The sequence below is a fragment of the Bufo bufo genome, chromosome 5 (genome assembly GCF_905171765.1).
Source record: "Bufo bufo chromosome 5, aBufBuf1.1, whole genome shotgun sequence".
Lineage (NCBI taxonomy): Eukaryota > Metazoa > Chordata > Amphibia > Anura > Bufonidae > Bufo > Bufo bufo.
The window spans coordinates 115,985,879-116,008,711 of NC_053393.1; the positions used below are offsets into that span (position 1 = coordinate 115,985,879).

A 22,833-nucleotide genomic window follows, 5' to 3' on the forward strand; every position below is an offset into this window, starting at 1 on the left:
CACGGAAAAACTTTGGTTTTTTTTGCGGACCCATTGAAATGAATGGTTCCGCTTACAGTCCGCAAAAAAAAATAGAACGGACACGGAAAGAAAATACGTTCGTGTGCATGAGGCCAAACATTGAATAACTGATTCTGCCCATTCTACAGTGCAACATATCTAATTTGGATTGTTAATTTTTTTCAACATTTTTAATAATTTGTAGTTATTTTGAACACTGGTTATTTGTTCTTTTAGTCCAAAAATGTGCTGGATATACTATTTTTACTTTAATGTCATGTTTCTAATCATAAATATGATGTTTAAAGATATCTGTTCTGATATTAGAATATTTATCTGACCTGTGGACAAATATTTGTGTCTACCCCTACCCCATTCAGTGTCAGGGGCTCTGCAGTGACCCAAGTAGGATGCTGGGTTTGCACATGACTAAGGTCATTTGATATGTGGGTGGGGTGTGTATAAAGGAAAGGCAGCAGTCTGAAGGTTTCACATGAGCTCAGGCAGGACCACCTCCCTCTCTACTGGGGTTTTGGTGCAGATGAGAGTGGAAGTGGCAGACACCAGCCCCACAGACAGCTGCTGTGCTCAGTGATGACAGATCTGCTCTATCTCATGATCATCAGAACCAGAAGAAGACCACCATACTCATCCCTGCCTCCAGTCCTGCCCTCCACACTCTACTGACTGGGGGACCCTCATCTGGATCCAGGTACCTCATTCACACTGCTTATTATAGTTAGAACTTTATGTCTCTGCTTTCTACTATTTTACCTTACGTCTATCACATGTAATGAGTGAATTATATGAGGTATAATAACTCACAGGAGATATTATAGACTAAAGGAGAATATCCCTGTGTCATGAGAACCGCATGCCTTACCCCAGTCATATCCTATTAGAGTTTTATTTCCATCACATACAATGATCCCCAGACAGAATTCTGTAAGGAGACAACATTCAGCCCTGGAGAATACAGCAGACATCACCTATAAGCCCTGGGCAAACTAGGATTTGTCTTTTATGCTTTTTTTTTTTTTTTACAAATCTAAATGTAAATGAAATACTGTAAATCCGGTTTGGCTCCATAAGATACAAACTGATGTAAATTTCCATAATTATTATTAGTAATGGCTCAGGCGGGATCTGTGCATTTTTTATTTTACCGGAATCCACAAAACCTATGCTCTTTTTTTATGGACCTGAAAAAAAAAATACAGTATGAAAACTTATGTCTGTAAATATATATATATCTATAATATATATATATAATCTGTCTGTGCTACTTTTGAGGGTAATTTTTATTCCATCTCACATTTTTACAGTTTTAATATACCCTTTTGCATAAGTTTTAATGCTTTTTTTAGGTCCATAAAAAGGAGCACGGGTTTAATGGATTTTAATAAAATAAGAAAAATACTCAGATCCTGACTGAGCCAATACTAATGGTATATATTTACATCAGATTGTGTCCCATAGAAGTCAAAAGCAAAAAATGATCTATCTTTCATCTGTCTTGTAGATATCTATATGTCTGTCTGTGTATCTAATTATCTATTTGTATTATCTATCTATCTATATCCTTCTGTCTATATCTATCTATCTATCTATCTATCTAATATCTACTGTCTGTCTATCATCCATTCTACCATCTATATGTCTACCTCTCTCATCTATGTGTTTACATACAATTAGCCACGATATAAGGTGATATAAACTAGGTTTGTACAATGACGGTGATAAATGGCGGCTGTCTGTGGGGCTGAGATGCTGCTGCCCCGGGAGTTTCCGGCAGACCGGCCTGTGTGAGGTACCGGCCGCGGCGCTCCCGTCCCCGGACTGATTGGCGCCATCTCCTCACATACAAGCGGCGGCGCCCATCACCTCAGCACAGCGGACATATTCCATATTACATGTCCTAATCTGAGGAGAACCATATAAAATGTTCTAAAACCCACGTTCAGCGGGGAAATATTTGTAGACATTTATTATTATAATGTGTGTAATTAATGCTATTTCCTGAGGAAAATGTGCAGTAGCTGTATTAATACCCCGTTCCACGTTGTGCTATATAGTATACTGTGTATATGGTGTTCTCTCTCGTTATATATATATATTATATAATGCACAGTACAGGAACTGTACAATATAATACATATAGTTTTATCAGATGGGAAATAGATAAATATTAATCCTTCCCAGATTCCTCCTCTGTGTAACCTACTAATTCCCGAACTGCACTTAGGCTAGTGTAATAGCTCAGCCATGGAAGAACTACAGATCCCAGCAAGCAGTAAACAGCCAGGCTCAGAGGACTGCACCTCTGCCCCCTTACTTCTCATGTCTCCCTCACATCATTTCTGTCTGCCAGTTTTTCTGGGCTTGTAGGTTTTTTGTGGCATTTTTCAGGGATTTTTTTCCTATAGAGAAATCTATAGGAAAATGACTGGGGGAAAAAAAAAGCAATACCTAGAGCAGTGATGGCTAACCTCCATCACTCCAGCTGTGGTAAAACTACGACTCCCAGCATGCTCCGTTCATTTCTGTGGAGTTCTGAGAACAGCCAAGCAAGTGTGCATCTTGGGAGTTGTAGTTTTACCACAGCTGGAGGGCCGGAGAGTATATGGGGTTAAAAAAAAAGAAAACACACACAATGGGGCAGATTTATTTAAGGTGGTGTCAATACAAAGATTTCTGAGCCAGAAAGGTCAGCATTGGATCCAACAGAAAGGAGTCTCTTCTTTGGGGGTCCTTCACATGTGACAGATTTTGTTGCAGACATTTTCCGCACCTGTAAATCAGTTCCATTCAATTGAATATGGCTGTTTTGACGGGAAGCACATGGAGTTCTGCAGGTCCCATTCAGAGGAATGGAACTAATTCCTGGCTGGTGTCTGCCACTTCCACTCTCATCTGCCCCAAAACCCCAGTAGAGAGGGAGGTGGTCCTGCCTGAGCTCACGTGGAACCTTAGCATTAAATACACACACATTATACTAGTAAATGTCTAAAACCCAAACTAACCATAAACCATAAAAATCCTCAATAATGGAAAAAAAAAACCCTATACATGACACCAGCCTAAGATTAGTTTGATATGAAGCTTCAGTCTCATGATCCTCTCATTTTAACAGAAGCTAAATCACTTGTATATGGATGGGGTGCAGGGGGTGCAGGGCTTTTACCAAGTGTCTGGAGAAACGGGAGATCAAAGCTCCGAAGCAAATAAACCACACTAGGCCCCTTGTATTATTATATCATGAAAAGTCTAAGTTTGCAGTTATTAAACAAAAAGAATAAAAAAAAAACATTTAGCTAACTGCGTGCTCTAAATTCCATTCAAGCCTTTTTTAACAGTCTCTGAGGTAAAAAAAACACACACACAAAAAATACCATGTTTTTTTTAATCTTTTTTCAGTGTTTTTTGCAGCTTTTTTTTAAAAAAAATCTTGTATACATGAAATAGAAGTCTTTAACAGTAATTTTCAACTCCTAAACTGCCTAAAGGCTCATGCACACGAACATGTGCCACCCGTGCCCATAATGCGGCCCGCAAACAGCGAGTCCGCAATATACGGGCACCGGCCGTGTGCGTTCCGTATCATGGATGCGGACCCATTCATTCGAATGGGTCTGTAATCCGCAAGATATGGAGCGGAAGCCCACTGATGCACTACGGAGCGCTTCCGTGGGATTTCAGCTGGTGCCTCTGCACTGCAAAAAAAAATAGAACATTTTTGCGGTGCGGTCTGAATCGTGCAGATCACAGACCCAAGTGAACTAATCCGCATCTGCAAACGGCGGGCACGCGGCCGGTGCCCGTGCATTGCACTATTTGCGGCCCGCAGCACGGGGCACACACATTCGTATGCAAAAGCTCTAATGGATAAAGACTTGAAAAAAATACCATACCTAGTGCATTCTACATGTTATCAAAAGTAAGAAAAAAAATGCATAAAAAAAGGCAAAAACAATAAGAAATTAAAAAAGCTGTGTGAAATCAGCCTGGGCAGCCTCCGACAACAGAGCCCAGGCACAAATGCAACATCTTCCCCTCTGATTACAGGTTCAGAACAAAATGAGCCACATAAACACTGCCATTTGTAATCTGTGTATGGCAAATAATAATATGTCTATATCCGTTTATACATGTTACTCCTTCCTGTACACCAGTAGGCTTATTGATGTCAAATACAATTAAGGCCTATTGAACACAACCGTATGGATTTTTCAGTATTTTGCGGTCCACAAAAAACAGATCCGAAAAAAATACGGATGACGTCCGTGTGCATTCCCCGCAGAATACATACGGTCATGTGCATGAGCCCTTATGGTTAATTTTTCACTGATCCATTGCATAGAAAATTGATAAAAAGTTTGCAAAGCCCCCCCCCCCCCCCCCCCCCCCAAAAAAAAACAAAAAAAAAAACAGGTTGCTTAGTTTTGCGGACGGCTAATGGACATGGATGTGTACATAAGGCCTGGGGCAACCAATTCTTATTATCCTCCTTTTCTTCATCTGTGTAACAGTGTTTTAAAAAGAAACATCTGAGGATTTGTATCCATGATAATATCACATTAGAATAAACAGTTTATACAAGATAAATACAGATTTTTCGTCAGGTTGTCAGAAGGACCCTAAGTTTTCCTATTTGTTGTCATTTTAAATCCTTCTTTTGAAGTGTAAAAAATATAACCCAGCTAATCTGCCCGAAATGGAGCTGATGTGATGGTGAAAGAGGCTGGAATCCTCCTTTTGCTGCGTTTGAATATCACATAATACTGTACTTTAAGAGGATTTGACACTTTAGAGGGAGAGTGTAGCTGCAATTTACGGTACTTTCACACTAGCGTTTTTGTTTTCCTGTATTGAGTTCCGTCACAGGAGTTCAATACTGGAAAAAAACTGATCAGTTTTATCCTAATGCATTCTGAATGGAGAGCAATCCGTTCAGGATGCATCAGTTCAGTCCCTCTTACGTTTTTTGGACAGAGAAAATACCACAGCATGCTGCAGTTTTCTCTCTGGCCAAAAATACTGATCACTTGCCGGATCCGACATTAATTTACATTGAAGTGTATTAGTGCCGGATCCGGCATTAAGTGTTCCGCAAAACGGATCCGGCTTTCCGGTCTGCACATGCGCAGACCTTTAAAAATGCCCAAAAAATGAATACCGGATCGGTTTTTCCGGATGACACCGGAGAGACGGATCTGGTATTGCAATGCATTTGCCAGACGGATCCGCAAGTGTGAAAGTACCCTAAGGTCTCTTTCACATGGGCGTCATGGATTTGGGCCAGATAAGATGTGGGTGCGTCACGGGACGTTTTGCATGCACGTGAGAAAAATTGGCATGTTTGGTACCCAAACCCGAACTTCTTCACAGAAGTTCGGGTTTGGGTTAGGTGTTGTGTAGATTTTATTATTTTCCCTTATGACATGGTTATAAGGGAAAATAATAGCATTCTTAATACAGAATGGTAAGTAAAATAGGGCTGGAGGGGTTAAAAAATATAAAAAATACTTTAACTCACCTTAATCCACTTGTTCGCGCAGCCCGGCTTCTCTTTCTTCTTCTTTAAGGAAAAGGACCTGTGCTGATGTCACTGCGCTCATCACATGGTCCGTCACATCACCCATTACCATGGTGATGGATCATGTGATGGACCATGTGATGAGCGCAGTGACGTCACCACAGGTCCTATTCCTCCTGGACAGCAAAGAAGAAGACAGAAGAGAAGCCGGGCTGCGCGAACAAATGGATTAAGGTGAGTTAAAGTATTATTTATTTTTAACCCCTGCAGCCCTATTTTACTATTTTACTGTATTCAGAATGCTATTATTTTCCCTTATAACCATGTTATAAGGGAAAATAATAATGATCGGGTCCCCATCCCGATCGTCTCCTAGCAACCATGCATGAAAATCGCACCGCATCCGCACTTGCATGCGGATGCTTGCGATTTTCACGCAGCCCCATTCACATCTATGGGGCCTGCGTTGTGTGAAAAACGCTCAAAATAGAGCATCCTGCGATTTTCACGCAATGCACAAGTGATGCGTGAAAATCACCGCTCATGTGCACAGCCCAATGGGTCCGGATTCAGTGCGGGTGCAATGCGTTCACCTCACGCATTTCACCCGCGCGGAAAACTCGCCCGTGTGAAAGAGGCCTTACAGTTCTAAACATTGGTATAGATCAGTAGACCACCTGTTAATTCAAGCCACATCAACCATAAAATATTCAGGTAAAAAAAATTTTTGATCACATATAAAGCGAATATTGATGTATTACATCTAAACAGCATTTCACAAAGTGTACAAACAATGCAATTGTGAGAGAAAGTGAACATAAGTGCAACAACCATACAGCTGTCTTACGGCCGTTCTTTTCCTTTGGATTGTGACTGCTAACTGCAGCTTCATTACAACCACATGTCCCATTTGCACCGCCACACTAAGGATGCCCTCACACATGGTAACATTTTCCGCCAGAAAATCAGCAGGTGCAGATTTTTACAAAGTTGCTGATTTTCTGGTGTGAATTGTGGCGCGGCAGATTTCCTGTATGAGAATCTCTCCATTCAATGGGAAACCTTCTGCAGCGGAAAACGCTGCGGAAAAATCCGTAACAAAATCTGCACAGATTTTTTTGCAGCTTTTTCCACTGCAGAATGAATTTCAAATTGAATTGAATGGAGAGATTCCCATACAGGAAACCTGCAGCACGACATTATCTAAGCTGCAGAATGTGAATTACTCAGCAGAACCCAGTGCAGGGATAGACAATTTTCAGCTCCATAGGATGACATGGGTTCTTGAGCAGAGGCATTATAGCTCAGTTCAAGGAGAATGGATGGTTGTCCCACCTGGACACCGCTTCTATCTCATGCTGGCGTGAGTGGAGAGGTGGCCACACATGCGCGCATCTCTCCATTCACTTCTATGGGATTTCTGACAATAGCTGGGCGAATGCAGAGAGCCACTCATGCTTGGCCACCATTCCCTTCTCTGCAGGGTGGCATGAGGTCCCATTCTTGAGAAAGGAGTGGGTCCCAGAGGTGGGACCCGCACCCATGGCACATTTATAGCATATACAGAGGGTCCATGGGACAATCCCTTTGTAAAAGCTGCATCGCTTCACATTGTTGGAGAAACACTGAGGGAAAGCAAACCTGTGGTTAAAAATGTTTCCTATAGTAGCCAGTTTGATTCTAGCTTTTCTATGTTGTAAAGTCGTATCCTGGTCTAGCAAATAAAGTGTGAACACTGGCACAGAGATTTTATCAAATTCAAGAAGTAGTTAAAAAATGTTTGTGAATTTGGTGTGAAAATTGGCAAATTGGAGTCTTTGGACTTTTATAAACGCGCTGTTGTTTTCACTTCTGTTAGACGTTTCCCCTTTTTACAACTTTTACATTCAGAGTACTTTGTAGCCATTTCTGCTGCAACTGCCTTCAAGAATCTGGAGCAAAGATTATGTGCTAGTTTTGGTGCATTTTATGCCTTTCTTCTTGTATTCAATGTTTCTTGAATTCCCCTTCATATTCCTCAGGAGCTACTAAAACCTTTCCTGTATTTTTGGTCCCTGCAGTATTCAGTGTTGCTATGGTGGAGAAAGTCCAACGCCCTCTGGTGACCAGTCTTGTGCACAGCAGAGAAGAATCTCCAGAGGGCTCTGAAAAAGGCTCACATCTTTCCTTGGGCAAAGGAACATTAGAAGGAGCAAAGTCTGGAGTAAGTAACATGGGAGGGCGTCCAGCTGCTGCCAATGCTGCCCGTGAGAGAACCCGGGTACAAACTCTGCGACATGCTTTCCTGGAGCTACAGAGGACATTACCTTCTGTGCCTCCAGATACAAAACTTTCAAAGTTGGATGTTCTCATACTTGCCACCACCTACATTGCACACCTTACCCGCAGTCTCCAGGAAGAAGATGAAAACAGCCAAAGCCATCAGTCCACAACTCCCGGTAATTCTGGCAGTGTCAGTCCAGATCTTCTAGGAAGTCTGCACAGTGGGGATGGATACTTACATCCTGTCAAGGTATGGCAATATGTTCTTACGGTGTCATCAAACATATGAAATCCATGTTGCTCAATCCACACCATGAGTTTTCATAGCCTGGGCAGACAGGTGAGGCTAGAGAAAGTTTAAATGCAGTCTACATAACAATTGCATACATTGCATATTTCAGGAAACAGGTATTCAAGGGCATTTCAAAACGACCTGTCATCTCCCCTGACATCTTTGTTTTAGTTACTATTCCCTATGTAATAACAATTCTGGAGACTCTTTTCTGATCTTGTGCCTTTCTACTATTATTCCGACTAGAAATTTATGAATGAATTGCCAGCAGTCTGCAATAAAGGTCCAGATGGGTGTCACTAGTTGGGGAGAGTTGGGAGAGTGGGGAGGTGGTGTGTCCCTGCACAGTTTGACACTGGGAGCACTGACTGGATAGTGTCAGACTGTGCAGAAAGATGACCCGGCTGGTAACACCAAATTGAACCTTTATTGCAGACTGCTGGCAATTCATTGAAAAGGATGACAGGTCCTCTTTATAAAAGCAGAAGCTGCCTGTTCATATATGGCAGAAGTCACTGTCTTAAACATGGTACCCCTGCAGGAGCTGAGTGGACGCCATGACCAGTCAGTGACTGCTGTGTTATACAGCAGACACCTGTCGGCAGTGTCCGTGTTCGATGATTACACCAATCACAGACATTAATCCCCTCACATGCCATGGTCAATTACAACCACGGCATATAAGACATGCTCCCAGTCACTGTGATGAGAATGTGGGAGCCATTCGGTTGGTATGGCAGCTGGGAGCCTTGTCAAGGTTTGTCAGGCCAAACAGCAAAATTCCTATTGAGCCCTACCTCAGGGCTTAAAGGGGTTGTGTCATTTCAGCAAGTGGCATTTATCATGTATAGAAAGTTAATACAAGCCACTTACTAATGTATAGTTATTATCCATATTGCTTCCTTCCCTGTCTGGATTCATTTTTCCATCACATTATACACTGCTTGTTTCCATGGTCACGACCACCCTGCAATCCATCAGCCGTGGCCGTGCTTGCACACTATAGGAAAAAGTGCCGGCCTCACTGGAGGCCGAGACAGAGGGAGCACACATAAGCTGGTTGTCACGGACGTTCCCGCGACAGGTGGCAGGAGATTGGTGAGACTGGCAACACGTGGTTTGATCTGACATGTTTTCTGTTTGGATCAAATGACGTCTGTGTTGTTTCTGGTGCTTGTCACACCTTCTTTCCCCAGGTGTGGCTATTAGGGTCATTTAACCTTCTCTATTTATAGTTGCTTCTCCCACAATGCTGTGCGGTTTACAGCTTCTGTTTGGACCTTTGGATAGATTGTGGTTGTATTCCTGCTGAGTTCCTGGTGCTTCCATTGCTCCTTTGAAGTTAAGTCTTTCCTTTCCCTTTTTGTATTTTGTTTGGGTTCTGTGTGTTGCATTTCCCTTTTGTTTGTATTAGACCTGAAGGAGACTCCTGTTTGTCCTTCCTTTTGGAGGAACAGGTAGTATCGTCCCTGCCATTAGGACCAGGGTCCTATAGGGCTTGAGGTGTCCATTTTCCTTCCCTAGTTCTTAGACCCGATTCCCTGTTCCCCCCTTCCCTCCTATGCTCGGTGTGCTGTTTCCCTCCCACACCGAAGCGTGGTTTTTTCTTTAGTGGTCAAGCACGGCCACCGCTGATGGATTTCAGGGTGGTCGTAACCATGGAATTGAGCAGCGTATAATGTGATGGAAAAATGAATCCAGCTAGGGAAGAAAGCAATATGGACAATCACAATACATTAGTAAGTGCATTGCATTAACTTTCTGTACATGATAAATGCTATTTGTTGAAGTGACACAACCTCTTTAATAGGAACACAGCCATACCCCCATAGCTTGCAATGGTAAACCTCTGTAGTGTATAGTAAAAGGGCTCTAACAATCATAGATTGTAAGCTCTTGCGAGCAGGGCCCTGACTCCTAGTGTTTCAGTTGCATATTAGCCAGTTACTTTTGTTTTGCACATGAACCCTATGAATTTGTAAAGCGCTGCGGAATTTGGTGGCGCTATATAAGTACATTTTATTATTAATATTATATGTTTAAGTCCTCAAGGGGGATAAAGGAGAAAAAAGTATATTAAGAAACACAAAAGAATTAAAATATCAAGTCACCCTCCTTCGCCAAATAAAAATAAACAAAAAAAATTGTAAACATCATTGATATCCCTGCATGTGAAAAGCCTGAACTATCCTGAACTATAAAGGCCGGTACCTCTTCATAACTTCGGTCCACCGCCAGCTATTTGGACCAGCATCTAAAACGCCGGTCATAATAAATGACCCCCTAAGTATCGTGGTTGCTTCACCTCCCAAAAAATAGAATAAAAAAGTCATCAAAAAGTCATACATACCCCAAAATGGTATGTATAAAAATTATGCATAATTATGCACTTTTATATTCCTTAATTATTAATAATAATATTAATATTTATTAATTATTAAGTGCATCGTAGGAAAATGTATAGCCCATGCTTACTTGAGACATTCAACTAAAATTACATTACTAAAATCTAATTACATATGCACATATATGACACATATAAAAAAAAGTATTAACACCTAAATTGTTGGAAATGTGGAATGCCTCTAGGGATAACAAAATATTGCCAGATACATTACGCGAAGCATTGATAACATTAATATTGAAACCTGATAAAAATCCTAAATAATGGAAACACATCGTCCTATATCCTTGATAAATACAGATAATAAACTTCTAGCGAAGGTATTGGCAACTAGATTAAGAGGGGTCAGATCAACACTTATCCATGAGAGTTTTAGTGGGTTGGGATGGCTCATCCTCCAATTAACAAGGAATGGGTGCTCCCCCTAAAAAAGATAACCCCAATCTTTAGAGAAGAAATAAATTAGAAAAATAGGTAAGAGGGGCATGATTATATCTAATAAATAATTTAGTAACATCATTAGCTAGTGCTCTGTGTGATTTCCGGATGCAGGTGTGCCCCACTTACCTATTTTTCTAACTTATCCATGAGAACCAAACTGGGTTTATGCCTGGAAAATATACACCGGATAATATCAGGAGATTTTTAAAAAAAAAAATATGCAGGTGATATCAATAAATAGTGGCCAGCGACTAGTGGTATCAATAGACGCAGCGAAAGCTTTTGACACAATAGAATGGCCGTTTTTGGTTGCTACACTAAAGAAAATAGGGTTTGGGAATAATTATATTTCATGGATCAAATTTTTATATACGGATGTAAAAGTTAGAAGAATTGTAAATTGTGAGGTTTCAGATTCTTTTGAAATTCAGAGAGGAGTAAGCCAGGCTACCCTTTATCCCTTTTATTTGCTATTGCATTGGAACCCCTTGCCTCTCTAATAAGACAAGATAAGGAGATAATACTCTTTAATAAGACATACTGATAGGGACCTTAGATTGTGAGCCCCATTGGGGACAGTTGGATGCTAACGTCTGTAAAGCGCTGCGGAATATAGTATCGCTTTATAAGTGCATATAATAATAATAATAGGGTTTAAGATTGGGAATCATGAAGAAAAAATGTCATTGTATGCAGATGATTTTATGTTGTTTGTGGGGTCTCATGATTCTCTAACACGTGTATTTGAGGTGTTTGAGAGTTATGGGAAACTAGCAGGTTTAAATATAAACTGGAACAAGTCGGCTTGTATCCCCTTGGACCCACTAGGAGACTTTGTACCAGGGCTCCTGGAGATTAAAAAGGCGGTTGAATGTGTCAAGTATTTAGGGGTAAAGGTATCGTGTCGCCCTCAGGACTACATAAAACTAAATGTAATACCTTTAATAAATAAAATCAGAGATAAGATACGGGTATGGAAAATGGCAGGTAGAATATCCTTAATCAAATGTGTCTACTTCCTATGATAAATATGGAACTCACCGATAGAGATACCAAACAAGATTGTTAAAATTCTAAAGAGTTTATTTAGTGGATTGATTTGGAGGGGGCGGAGACCCAGAATAAGACTACAACTTTTACAGCTGCCAGAAGGGGAGGGTGGCTCGTCAGTTCCTGATTTAAATTTATATCTTTTGGCAGGCCAGTTAACCCTTTCAGGACCAAGCCATTTTTCACCTTTCTGCCCAGGCCATTTTTAGCAAATCTGACATGTGTCACTTCATGTGGTTATAACTTTAAAACCCTTTTACTTATCCTGGCCATTCTGAGATTGTTTTCTTGTCACATATTGTACTTCATGACAGTAGAAAAATTGAGTAGAATAAATTTCATTTTCATTTATAAAAAAATACTAAATTTACCAAAAATGTAGAAAAATTTCCAAATTTCCAAATTTCTATTTCTCTACTTTTATAATAGATAGTAATAACTCCAAAAATAGTTACTACTTTACATTCCCCATATGTCTACTTCATGTTTGGATCATTTTGTGAATGCTATTTTATTTTTTGGGGACGTTAGAAGGCTTAGAAGTTTAGAAGCAAATCTTGAAAAATTTTTGAGGACCAGTTCAGGTCTGAAGTCACTTTGTGAAGCTTACATAATAGAAACCACCCCCAAAAAAACACCCCTTTTTAGAAACTACACCCCTCAATGTGTTCAAAACTGATTTTACAATCTTTGTTAACCCTTTAGGTGCTCCACAAGAATTAATGGAAAATGGAGATGAAATTTCAGAATTTCACTTTTTGGGCAGATTTTCAATTTTAATCAATTTTTTTCCACTAACAAAGCAAGGGTTAACAGCCAAACAAAACTCAATATTTATTGCCCTGATTCTGAAACACCCCATATGTGGTCGTAAACTGCTGTACGGGCACACGGCATTGCACAGAAGGAAAGGAACGCCATATGGTTTTTGGAAAGCAGATTTCACTGGGATAATTTGAAGCTGCCATGTCACATTTGAAGACCCCCTGATGTACCCCTAGAGTAGAAAATCCAAAAAAGTGACCCAATTTTGGAAACTACGGGATAAGGTGGCAGTTTTGTTGGCACTATTTTAGGGTACATATGATTTTTGGTTGCTCTATAGTACACTTTTTGTGAGGCAAGATAACAAAAATAGCTTTTTTGGCACCGTTTTTATTTTTTGTTATTTACAATGTTCATCTGACAGGTTACATCATGTGGTAATTTTTTAGAGCAGGTTGTTACGGACGCGGCGACACCTAATATGTATACTTTTTTTATTTATTTATTTATGTTTTACACAATAACAGCATTTTTGAATTAAAAAAAATCATGTTTCAGTGTCTCCATATTTTGAGAGCCATAGTTTTTTCAGTTTTTGGGCGATTGTCTTAGGTTGGGTAGTGTTTTTGCAGTATGAGATGACGGTTTGATTGGCACTATTTTGGGGTGCATATGACTTTTTGATCACTTGCTATTACACTTTTTGTGATGTAAGGTGGCAAAAAAAATGGCTTTTTTTACACAGTTTTTTTTTTTTACGGTGTTCACCTGAGGGGTTAGTTTATGTGATATTTTTATAGAGCCAGTCGATACGGACACGGCGATACCTAATATGTCTACTTTTCTTTTTTTCCCTATTTATTTTTATTTATTTTTTACTTTATTTTGGGAAAAGGACGCTTTTTTTTTTTTTTTTTTACTTGAAACAAATTTTTTTTTTTTTTTACTTTCTTTTTTTTTTTTTTACTTTTTTTTTGTCCCACTCTGGGACTTCAGTTTTTGGGGGTCTGATCTCCTTTACAATGCATCACAATACTTCTGTATTGTAATGCATTGGCTGTAAGTGTATTACCACTGTGATACACTTTAGGCTGCTTGCCTGTGAGATCAAGGGGGCTGGATCTCACTGGCTCTCCCGGAAGGTAGCCATGATGTCTAAGGAGGGCATTGGGCTGCCTTCCTTGCCATCGCGTCCCCGTCACAGCAGCATGGGGACCCGATGGCTGCTTCCTCCCTGCACGGACATTGCACGTGCCGCGGGCAGCGCTGACCGCGGCCGCGCAGGGGTTAATGCGCCGGCATCAGTGATTTCACTGATGCCGGCGCATACAGCAGGGGTCCGGCTATCAGTGACTGCGGGACCCCTGCCGCAGATCGGGCGGCCGCAGCTCCTGCACCGCCCGATCAGTGCGTCGTTCATGTACGGCGCTGGGCGTTAAGTCACGTCCAGTTGCGCTGTACATGTACTGTGCTGGGCGTTAATGAGTTAAAGAACTGTCTCGAATGGGGTAAAACCCATGTTTATAGGTCAATTATAAGAACTACAGATAAAAATATATTAAATAGTGGGATATGTCAGGTATTGGAGGCAGGTATCCATCGACAAGAACAACTTAAGAGCTCTCCAACAATGAAGTTGATGTATAAAACATGGATGGCAGTCAAAAATCTTTGGGATGATATAGAGATACATGAAGATACCCTGTTATGGAATAATGCCTTCATAAAGGAATTAAGTGCAATAGATAAGACACCTTGGCTGAAACACGGAAAATACAGGTTTGGACAGATCTGGAAGAATGGTGAAGTAATAGGGTTTTAGAAACTTAAGGATAGATTTGGTTTTCTGGATAAAGATTTTTTTTTTATTATATTCAACTAAAGGCATGCAATTAGATTGTGTCAGTGAGATAGGAAGGGTATATCGGAATTTCCGAGTTGACAGAAGGGAAGAGAAGGATAGCTACAATCTACAATATCTTATTACAGCAAAGTAAAAAAAAAAGGTGTTACTGCAAATGGAAAAAAATGGGAAGGGATAGTGGAGTCTGTGGACCCTGCAGGCTGGGGAAAAATCTTTTTGGAAATAAAGAGAATCTCCTTAAATCCAGCCCATAAATTGACACCATTTTTTGTGGTCCACCGATTGTACTATTCTCCGGCTAAACAAATGAAATATTATAAAAACAAGGTTTTTAAATATCAAAAATGTGGAGAAGTAGGAGTCAGTGATGTGCATCTATTATGGAAATGTCAGTATATACAAAAATTTGGGAATGAGGTAATTATTTAAATAAGGAATTACCATCAGATTGATATTCTTAAAAGCCTTGAAGTGTGTATTCTAAGTAATATAGGGGATAGAGGCAACGTTAGGATGCAAGAGTTAGCTGCTAAATTACCAAGCGAGAAGATTAAGGCTAGGTCTACACCAACGACATTTGTCGCGCGACAGATCGGGCACAACTAGACTGCAACATTTGTCGCACGACATTCCTCCTCCCCATTTCTATTTTTTTTTCTCCCTTTTTGGGAAGGTGAGGGGGATGATGAGATTGTTTTTGGGTTAACATAACTATGGACTGTATGTTTATCCTTTAAAAATGTAATGGAAAAAAAGAAAAAGAATTATGGACTATTTAAATTTGGAAAATGATATCATATTTATTGTGTATGAATTGATAAATAATGTGTTTTATTGTCTATATAATTATTTAAAAAAAAGGAATTAAAACAAATTTTAAAAGAAATTACATATGCTTATTTTTATATAGAAGTTGACCAAACACATCAGTGTTTGGTCAGTGATTTTCATCAGTGATTGAGAGCCAAAACCAGGTGCAGCTCTAAACACAGAACAGGTGCAGATCTTTCCCTTATGCGATTTGTCTATGTAGCTCCAGTTCTGGCTCACAATTTCAGATGGAAATCACTGACCAAAACACTGACGTGTGAATAAAGCTTAACCACCTCAGCTCCCCTAGCTTAAAGGGAACCTGTTACCGGGATTTTGTGTATAGAGCTGAGGACATGGGTTGCTAGATCGCCGCTAGCACATCCGCAATACCCAGTCCCCATAGCTCGGTGTGCTTTTATTATGTAAAAAAAAAACGATTTTATACATATGTAAATTAACCTGAGATGAGTCCTGTCCCTGACTCATCTCATGTACAGGACTCATCTCAGGTTAATTTGCATATGGATCAAATAGTTATTTTTTACACAATAACAACACACAGAGCTATGGGGACTGGATATTGTGGATGTGCTAGCGGCCATCTAGCAACCCATGTCCTCAACTCTATACACAAAATTCCGGTGACAGGTTCCCTTTGAACCCCCTTAATGACCAGACCACTTTTTACAATTCTGCACTACACTACTTCCACGGTTTATTGCTCGGTCATACAACTTACCACCCAAATGAATTTTACCTCCTTTTCTTCTCACTAATAGAGCTTTCATTTGGTGGTATTTCATTGCTGCTGACATTTTTACTTTTTTTGTTATTAATCGAAATTGACCGAAATTTTTTGTAAAATTTTTCAAACAAAACTACATTTCTATATACATTTTTCTCAAAATTTATTGTTCTACATGTCTTTGATAAAAAAAAATGCAATAAGTGTATATTTATTGGTTTGCGCAAAAGTTATAGCGTTTACAAACTATGGTACAAAAATTTGAATTTCCGCATTTTGAAGCAGCTCTGACTTTCTGAGCACCTGTCATGTTTCCTGAGGTTCTACAATGCCCAGACAGTAGAAACACCTCACAAATGACCCCATTTCGGAAAGTAGACACCCTAAGGTATTCGCTGATGGGCATAGTGAGTTCATGGAAGTTTTTATTTTTTGTCACAAGTTAGCGGAAAATGTTTTTTTTTTTAATTTATTTATTTTTCTTACAAAGTCTCATATTCCACTAACTTGTGACAAAAAATAAAATTTTACATGAACTCACCATACCCCTCACGGAATACCTTGGGGTGTCTTCTTTCCAAAATGGAGTCACTTGTAGGGTATTTATACTGCTCTGGCATTTTAGGGGACCTAAAGCGTGAGAAGTAGTTTGGAATCCAAATGCGTAAAAAATGCCCTGTGAAATCGTAAAGATACTCTTTGGAATTTGGGCCCCTTTGCGCACCTAGGCTGCAAAAAAGTGTCACACATGTGGTATTGCCGTACTCAGGAGAAGTAGGGCAATGTGTTTTGGGGTGTCTTTTTACATATACCCATGCTGGGTGAGATAAATATCTCTGTAAAAGACAACTTTTCCCATTTTTTTTATACAAAGTTGTCATTTTACAGAGATATTTCTCTCACCCAGCATGGGTATATGTAAAAAGACAACCCAAAACACATTGCCCTACTTCTCCTGAGTATGGAGATACCACATGTGTGACACTTTTTTGCAGCCTAGGTGCGCAAAGGGGCCCAAATTCCAACGAGTACCTTTTAGGAGGGCATTTTTAGGCATTTGGATTCCAGACTTCTTCTCACGCTTTAGGGCCCCTAAAATGCCAGGGCAGTATAAATACCCCACAAGTGACCCCATTTCGGAAAGAAGACACGCCAAGGTATTCCGTGAGGGGCATGGCGAGTTCATAGAAGTTTTTTTTTTTTAGCACAAGTTAGTGGAAATTGATATTTTTTTGTTTTTTCTCACAAAGTCTCCCTTTCCGCTAACTTGTGACAAAAAGTTCAATCTTTCATGGACTCAATATGCCCCTCAATGAATACCTTGGGGTGTCTACTTTCCGAAATTGGGGTCATTTGTGGGGTGTGTTTACTGTTCTGGCATTTTGGGCGGGGCTAAATTGTGAGCAACCCTGTAAAGCCTAAAGGTACTCGTTGGACTTTCGGCCCCTTTACGCACATAGGCTGCAAAAAAGTGTCACACATGTGGTATCGCCGTACTCAGGAGAAGTAGGGCAATGTGTTTTGGGGTGTCTTCTTACATATACCCATGCTGGCTGATAGAAATATCTCTGTAAATTGACAACTTTGTATAAATTCTTTTAAAATGTTGTCATTTACAGAGATATTTCTCACACACAGTATGGGTATATGTAAAAAGACACCCCAAAACACATTGCCCTACTTCTCCTGAGTACGCCGATACCACATGTGTGACACTTTTTTGCAGCCTAGGTGCGCAAAGGGGCCCAAATTCCAATGAGAATCTTTACGTTTTCACAGGGCATTTTTTACGCATTTGGATTCCAAACTACTTCTCACGCTTTAGGTCCCCTAAAATGCCAGGGCAGTATAAATACCCCACAAGTGACCCCATTTTGGAAAGAAGACACCCCAAGGTATACCGTGAGGGCAATGGCGAGTTCCTAGAATATTTTTTTTTTGGCACAAGTTAGCGGAAAATGATTTTATTATTTTTTTCTCTTACAAAGTCTCATATTCCACTAACTTGTGACAAAAAATAAAATTTTACATGAACTCGCCATGCCCCTCACGAAATACCTTGGGGTGTCTTCTTTCCGAAATGGGGTCACATGTGGGGTATTTATACTGCCCTTGCATTATAGGGGCCCTAAAGCTTGAGAAGAAGTCTGGAATATAAATGTCTAAAAATTTTTACGCATTTGGATTCCGTGAGGGGTATGGTGAGTTCATGTGAGATTTTTTTTTTTGTCACAAGATAGTGGAATATGAGACTTTGTAAGAAAAAAATAAAAAATAAAAAATCAATTTCTGCTAACTTGTGCCCAAAAAATAAAATCTTCTATGAACTCGCCATGCCCCTCAAAAGTGATCTTTTCATAGCGCCGCTGCGATTTTACTGTGTTTTTGCAGTGATCAGAAAAAAAAAATTTCTGTCACTGCGGTGGGGCGGACTGAACACAAGTGTGCGCACAAGATCAGGCCTGATCGGGCGAACACAGCGTTTTTTGTAGAGCCTATAGAACATGTCCTATTCTTGTCCGCAATTGCGGACAAGAAAAGGCATTTTCTATATAGTTCTGGTAATGTGCGGATCCGCAAAATGCGGAAAGCACATTGCCGGTGTCCGTGTTTTGCGGATCCGCGGATCCGCAAAGCACATACGGACGTCTGAATGGAGCCTTACAGGGGGGTGATCAATGACAGGGGGGTGATCAGGGAGTCTATATGGGGTGATCACCCCCCTGTCATTGATCACCCCCCTGTAAGGCTCCATTCAGACGTCCGTATGTGTTTTGCGGATCCGCGGATCCGCAAAACACATACGGACGTCTGAATGGAGCCTTACAGGGGGGTGATCAATGACAGCGGGGTGATCAGGGAGTTTAATATGGGGTGATCAGGGGTTAATAAGGGGTTAATAAGTGACAGGGGGGGGGTGCAGTGTAGTGGTGTTTGGTGCTACTTACAGAGCTGCCTGTGTCCTCTGGTGGTCGATCCAAGCAAAAGGGACCACCAGAGGACCAGGTAGCAGGTATATTAGACGCTGTTAACAAAACAGCATCTAATATACCTTTTTGGGGTTAAAAAAAACGCATCTACAGCCTGCCAGCGAATGATCGCCGCTGGCAGGCTGTAGATGTAGTTGTTTACCTCCCGATCCTGTGAACGCGCGCTCCTGTGTGCGCGCGTTCACAGGAAATCTCGTGTCTCGCGAGAGGACGCATCGGCGCGTCCAGGAGGAATAAACCTGCCGCCGCCAGGACGCAATCCTGCGTTCGGCAGTCCTGAGCAGGTTAATAGAGCTGGGGCTGCAGGACATGAATGCATACTCACCAGACAAATGCCAAAAGGACACCCTTTTGGCATAAATATGGTCATTAAATATGGATTATCTGCAATGTGTTGCTGACAGGGGCGTAACTACCATAGCGGCAGACCATGCTACTGCTATGGGGCCCAGGGCAAGAGGAGGCCCAGTCTTTATTGGGATTCTCTCCTCTTCTACTGGAGGTTAAAACTTGGTCAGGACTCTACCCTCTTAAGGAACAACTTTTAGCAAATGAGGCAATGGAAAAATGGGCCAAGGGTCATTGAAAAAGGTTTAGGACTCATTCGGACCGCATTTGCGGATCTGCAATACACTGGCACCGTTCCGTGTGCATTCCGCATCACGGATACGGACCCATTCCGTTCAATGGGTCCGCAAATCCGGAGATGCGGAACGGAAGCACGGAAAGGAACACTACGAAAGCACTACGGAGTGCTTCCTGGGGTTCCGTTCCGTGCCTCCGCACCGCAAAAAAGATAGAACTTGCTCTATCTTTTTGCGGAACGGAAGGATCGCTGTCCACGGTCCCCATGCGGCTGGTCTACGGTCGGTGCCAGTGCATTGCGGACCACAATTTGCAGTCCACAACACGGGCATGGGCTTCACAGTCGTGTGAACGAGCCCTTAGGCAGAAACCCTTCTGTCCTGTGTGGGGGGCCTGGTTTGATCCTTGCTGTGGGGCCCTTACTTACTTCTCTATGTATAAATTGTATTAGAACAATTCACTGAACTCTACAAAATGTAGATCTCATTCTGAAATAGTAAATGGCAGATTAGGTCAGATTTGTTCCATACATCTGTATGAGGTTGTTTCTGTTAAAGGGAGATGTACGGCACTCCAAAATGCAGTGGTACACAAGTAGGATCTCACCTCATATAGTACAATGCACAGAAACTCTGCATTCTACCAATCTGTATCTGAAGAAGGTCCATGTGTTTGGACTGTTGGACTGAAATGTTATATATGTATTTATATTGGATGGCTGTTAAGTATTTCTTTTTTTAAGTGGCACGTTTCTATTCACTGAGGTTATTTCTGTGCTAGGTATTTTTCAAACCCCATTTAGATGTATTGATTGTATTTATGCTATGTATTATGTTACACAATAAAAAAACGTGTGTGTGTATATTCACACACACACCTAGTGTTGTTTTATTAGAGGGATTATAAAATCAGTCATTTTACTTTTTTCAGATGCAGCTGGTATTTTGGATTCTGTCTATTTAGGCCTCCTACACACGAACGTATTTTTTTGCGGTCCGCAAAAACGGGTCCCGTTTTCCCGTGATCCGTGACCATTTTTTCGTCCGTGGGTCTTCCTTGATTTTTGGAGGATCCACGGACATGAAAAAAAAGTCGTTTTGGTGTCCGCCTGGCCGTGCGGAGCCAAACGGATCCGTCCTGAATTAAAATGCAAGTCAATGGGGACGGATCCGTTTGACGTTGACACAATATGGTGCCATTTCAAACGGATCCGTCCCCATTGACTTTCAATGTAAAGTCTGGAGTCCCTTATACCATTGGATCGGAGTTTTCTCCAATCCGATGGTATATTTTAACTTGAAGCGTCCCCATCACCATGGGAATGCCTCTATGTTAGAATATACTGTCGGATATGAGTTAGATCGTGAAACCTCATTTCCGACAGTATATTCTAACACAGAGGCGTTCCCATGGTGATGGGGACGCTTCTAGTTAGAATATACTACAAACTGTGTACATGACTGCCCCCTGCTGCCTAGCAGCATCCGATCTCTTACAGGGGGCCGTGATCAGCACAATTAACCCCTCAGGTGCCGCACCTGAAGGGGTTAATTGTACTATCATATCCCCCTGTAAGAGATCAGGGCTGCCAGGCAGCAGGGGGCAGACCCCCTCCCCCTCCCCAGTTTGAATATCATTGGTGGCCAGTGCGGCCCCCCCCTTCCTCCCGCTATTGTAATAATTCGTTGGTGGCACAGTGTGCGCCCCCCGCCCCCCCTCCTCTATTGTAATAATTCGTTGGTGGCACAGTGTGCGGCCCCCCCCTTCCTCCCTCTATTGTAATAAATCGTTGGTGGCACAGTGTGCGCCCCCCATTGGCCCCCCTCCCTCTATAGCATTAACAACATTGGTGGCCAGTGTGCGGCCTCCCATCTACCCCTCCCCACCGATCATTGGTGGCAGCGGGTTACTCTGGGAGCTGCGATGTCTGTGTCCGGCCGGGAGCTCCTCCTACTGGTAAGTGACGGTTCATTTAGCAATGCGCCGCACAGACCTGTCACTTAACAGTAGGTGGAGCTCCCGGCCGGACACGAACATCGCAGCAGCCGGTAAGTATGAATCTTCTACTATTGTACTATTGCTAAGTAACCATGGCAACCAGGACTGTAGTAACGTCCTGGTTGCCATGGTTACCGATCGAAGCCCCAGCGATTAAACTGGGACTCCGATCGGAACTCCGCTGCCACCAATGATGGGGGGGGGGGGATGGGAGGCCGCACACTGGCCACCAATGTTGTTAATGCTATAGAGGGAGGGGGGGCCGATGGGGGGCGCACACTGTGCCACCAACGAATTATTACAATAGAGGGGGGGAGAGGGTGGCGCACACTGTGCCACCAACGAATTATTACAATAGAGGGAGGGAGGGGGGGGGTTGCGCACACTGTGCCACCAACGAATTATTACAATAGAGGGAGGGGGGGCCGCACTGGCCACCAACCTATTATTACAATAGAGGGGGGGGGGGCCGCACTGGCCACCAATGATATTCAAACTGGGGAGGGGGGGAGGGTCTGCCCCCTGCTGCCTGGCAGCCCTGATCTCTTATAGGGGGCCGTGATCAGCACAATTAACCCCTTCAGGTGCCGCACCTGAAGGGGTTAATTGTGCTGATCACGGCCCCCTGTAAGAGATCGGGTGCTGCCAGGCAGCAGGGGGCAGTCTTGTACACAGTTTGTAGTGTATTCTAACTAGAAGCGTCCCCATCACCATGGGAACGCTTCTGTGTTAGAATATACTGTCGGTTCTGAGTTTTCACGAAGTGAAAACTCAGCTTTGAAAAAGCTTTTATGCAGACGGATCTTCGGATCCGTCTGTATAAAAACTAACCTACGGCCACGGATCACGGACACGGATGCCAATCTTGTGTGCATCCGTGTTCTTTCACGGACCCATTGACTTGAATGGGTCCGTGAACCGTTGGCCGTGAAAAAAATAGGACAGGTCATATTTTTTTCACGGCCAGGAAACACGGATCTCGGATGCGGCTGCAAAACGGTGCATTTTCCGTTTTTTCCACGGACCCATTGAAAGTCAATGGGTCCGTGAAAAAAAAATGAAAACGGCACAACGGCCACGGGTGCACA

The 22,833-nt window shown here is 41.9% G+C and overlaps 1 protein-coding gene across 1 annotated transcript in view; it reads left to right on the top strand.

Moving 5' to 3' along the window:
- The first annotated feature begins 553 nt into the window (after positions 1-553).
- The window catches only part of TCF24 (transcription factor 24), a 30,850-nt gene continuing 8,570 nt past the window's right edge, over positions 554-22,833 (top strand). The window contains exons 1-2 of the mRNA XM_040433337.1: positions 554-712; positions 7,597-8,048. Coding sequence (XP_040289271.1) covers positions 7,611-8,048 — 438 coding nt within the window. The 5' untranslated portion in view covers positions 554-712; positions 7,597-7,610. The remainder of the gene's footprint in view (positions 713-7,596; positions 8,049-22,833) is intronic.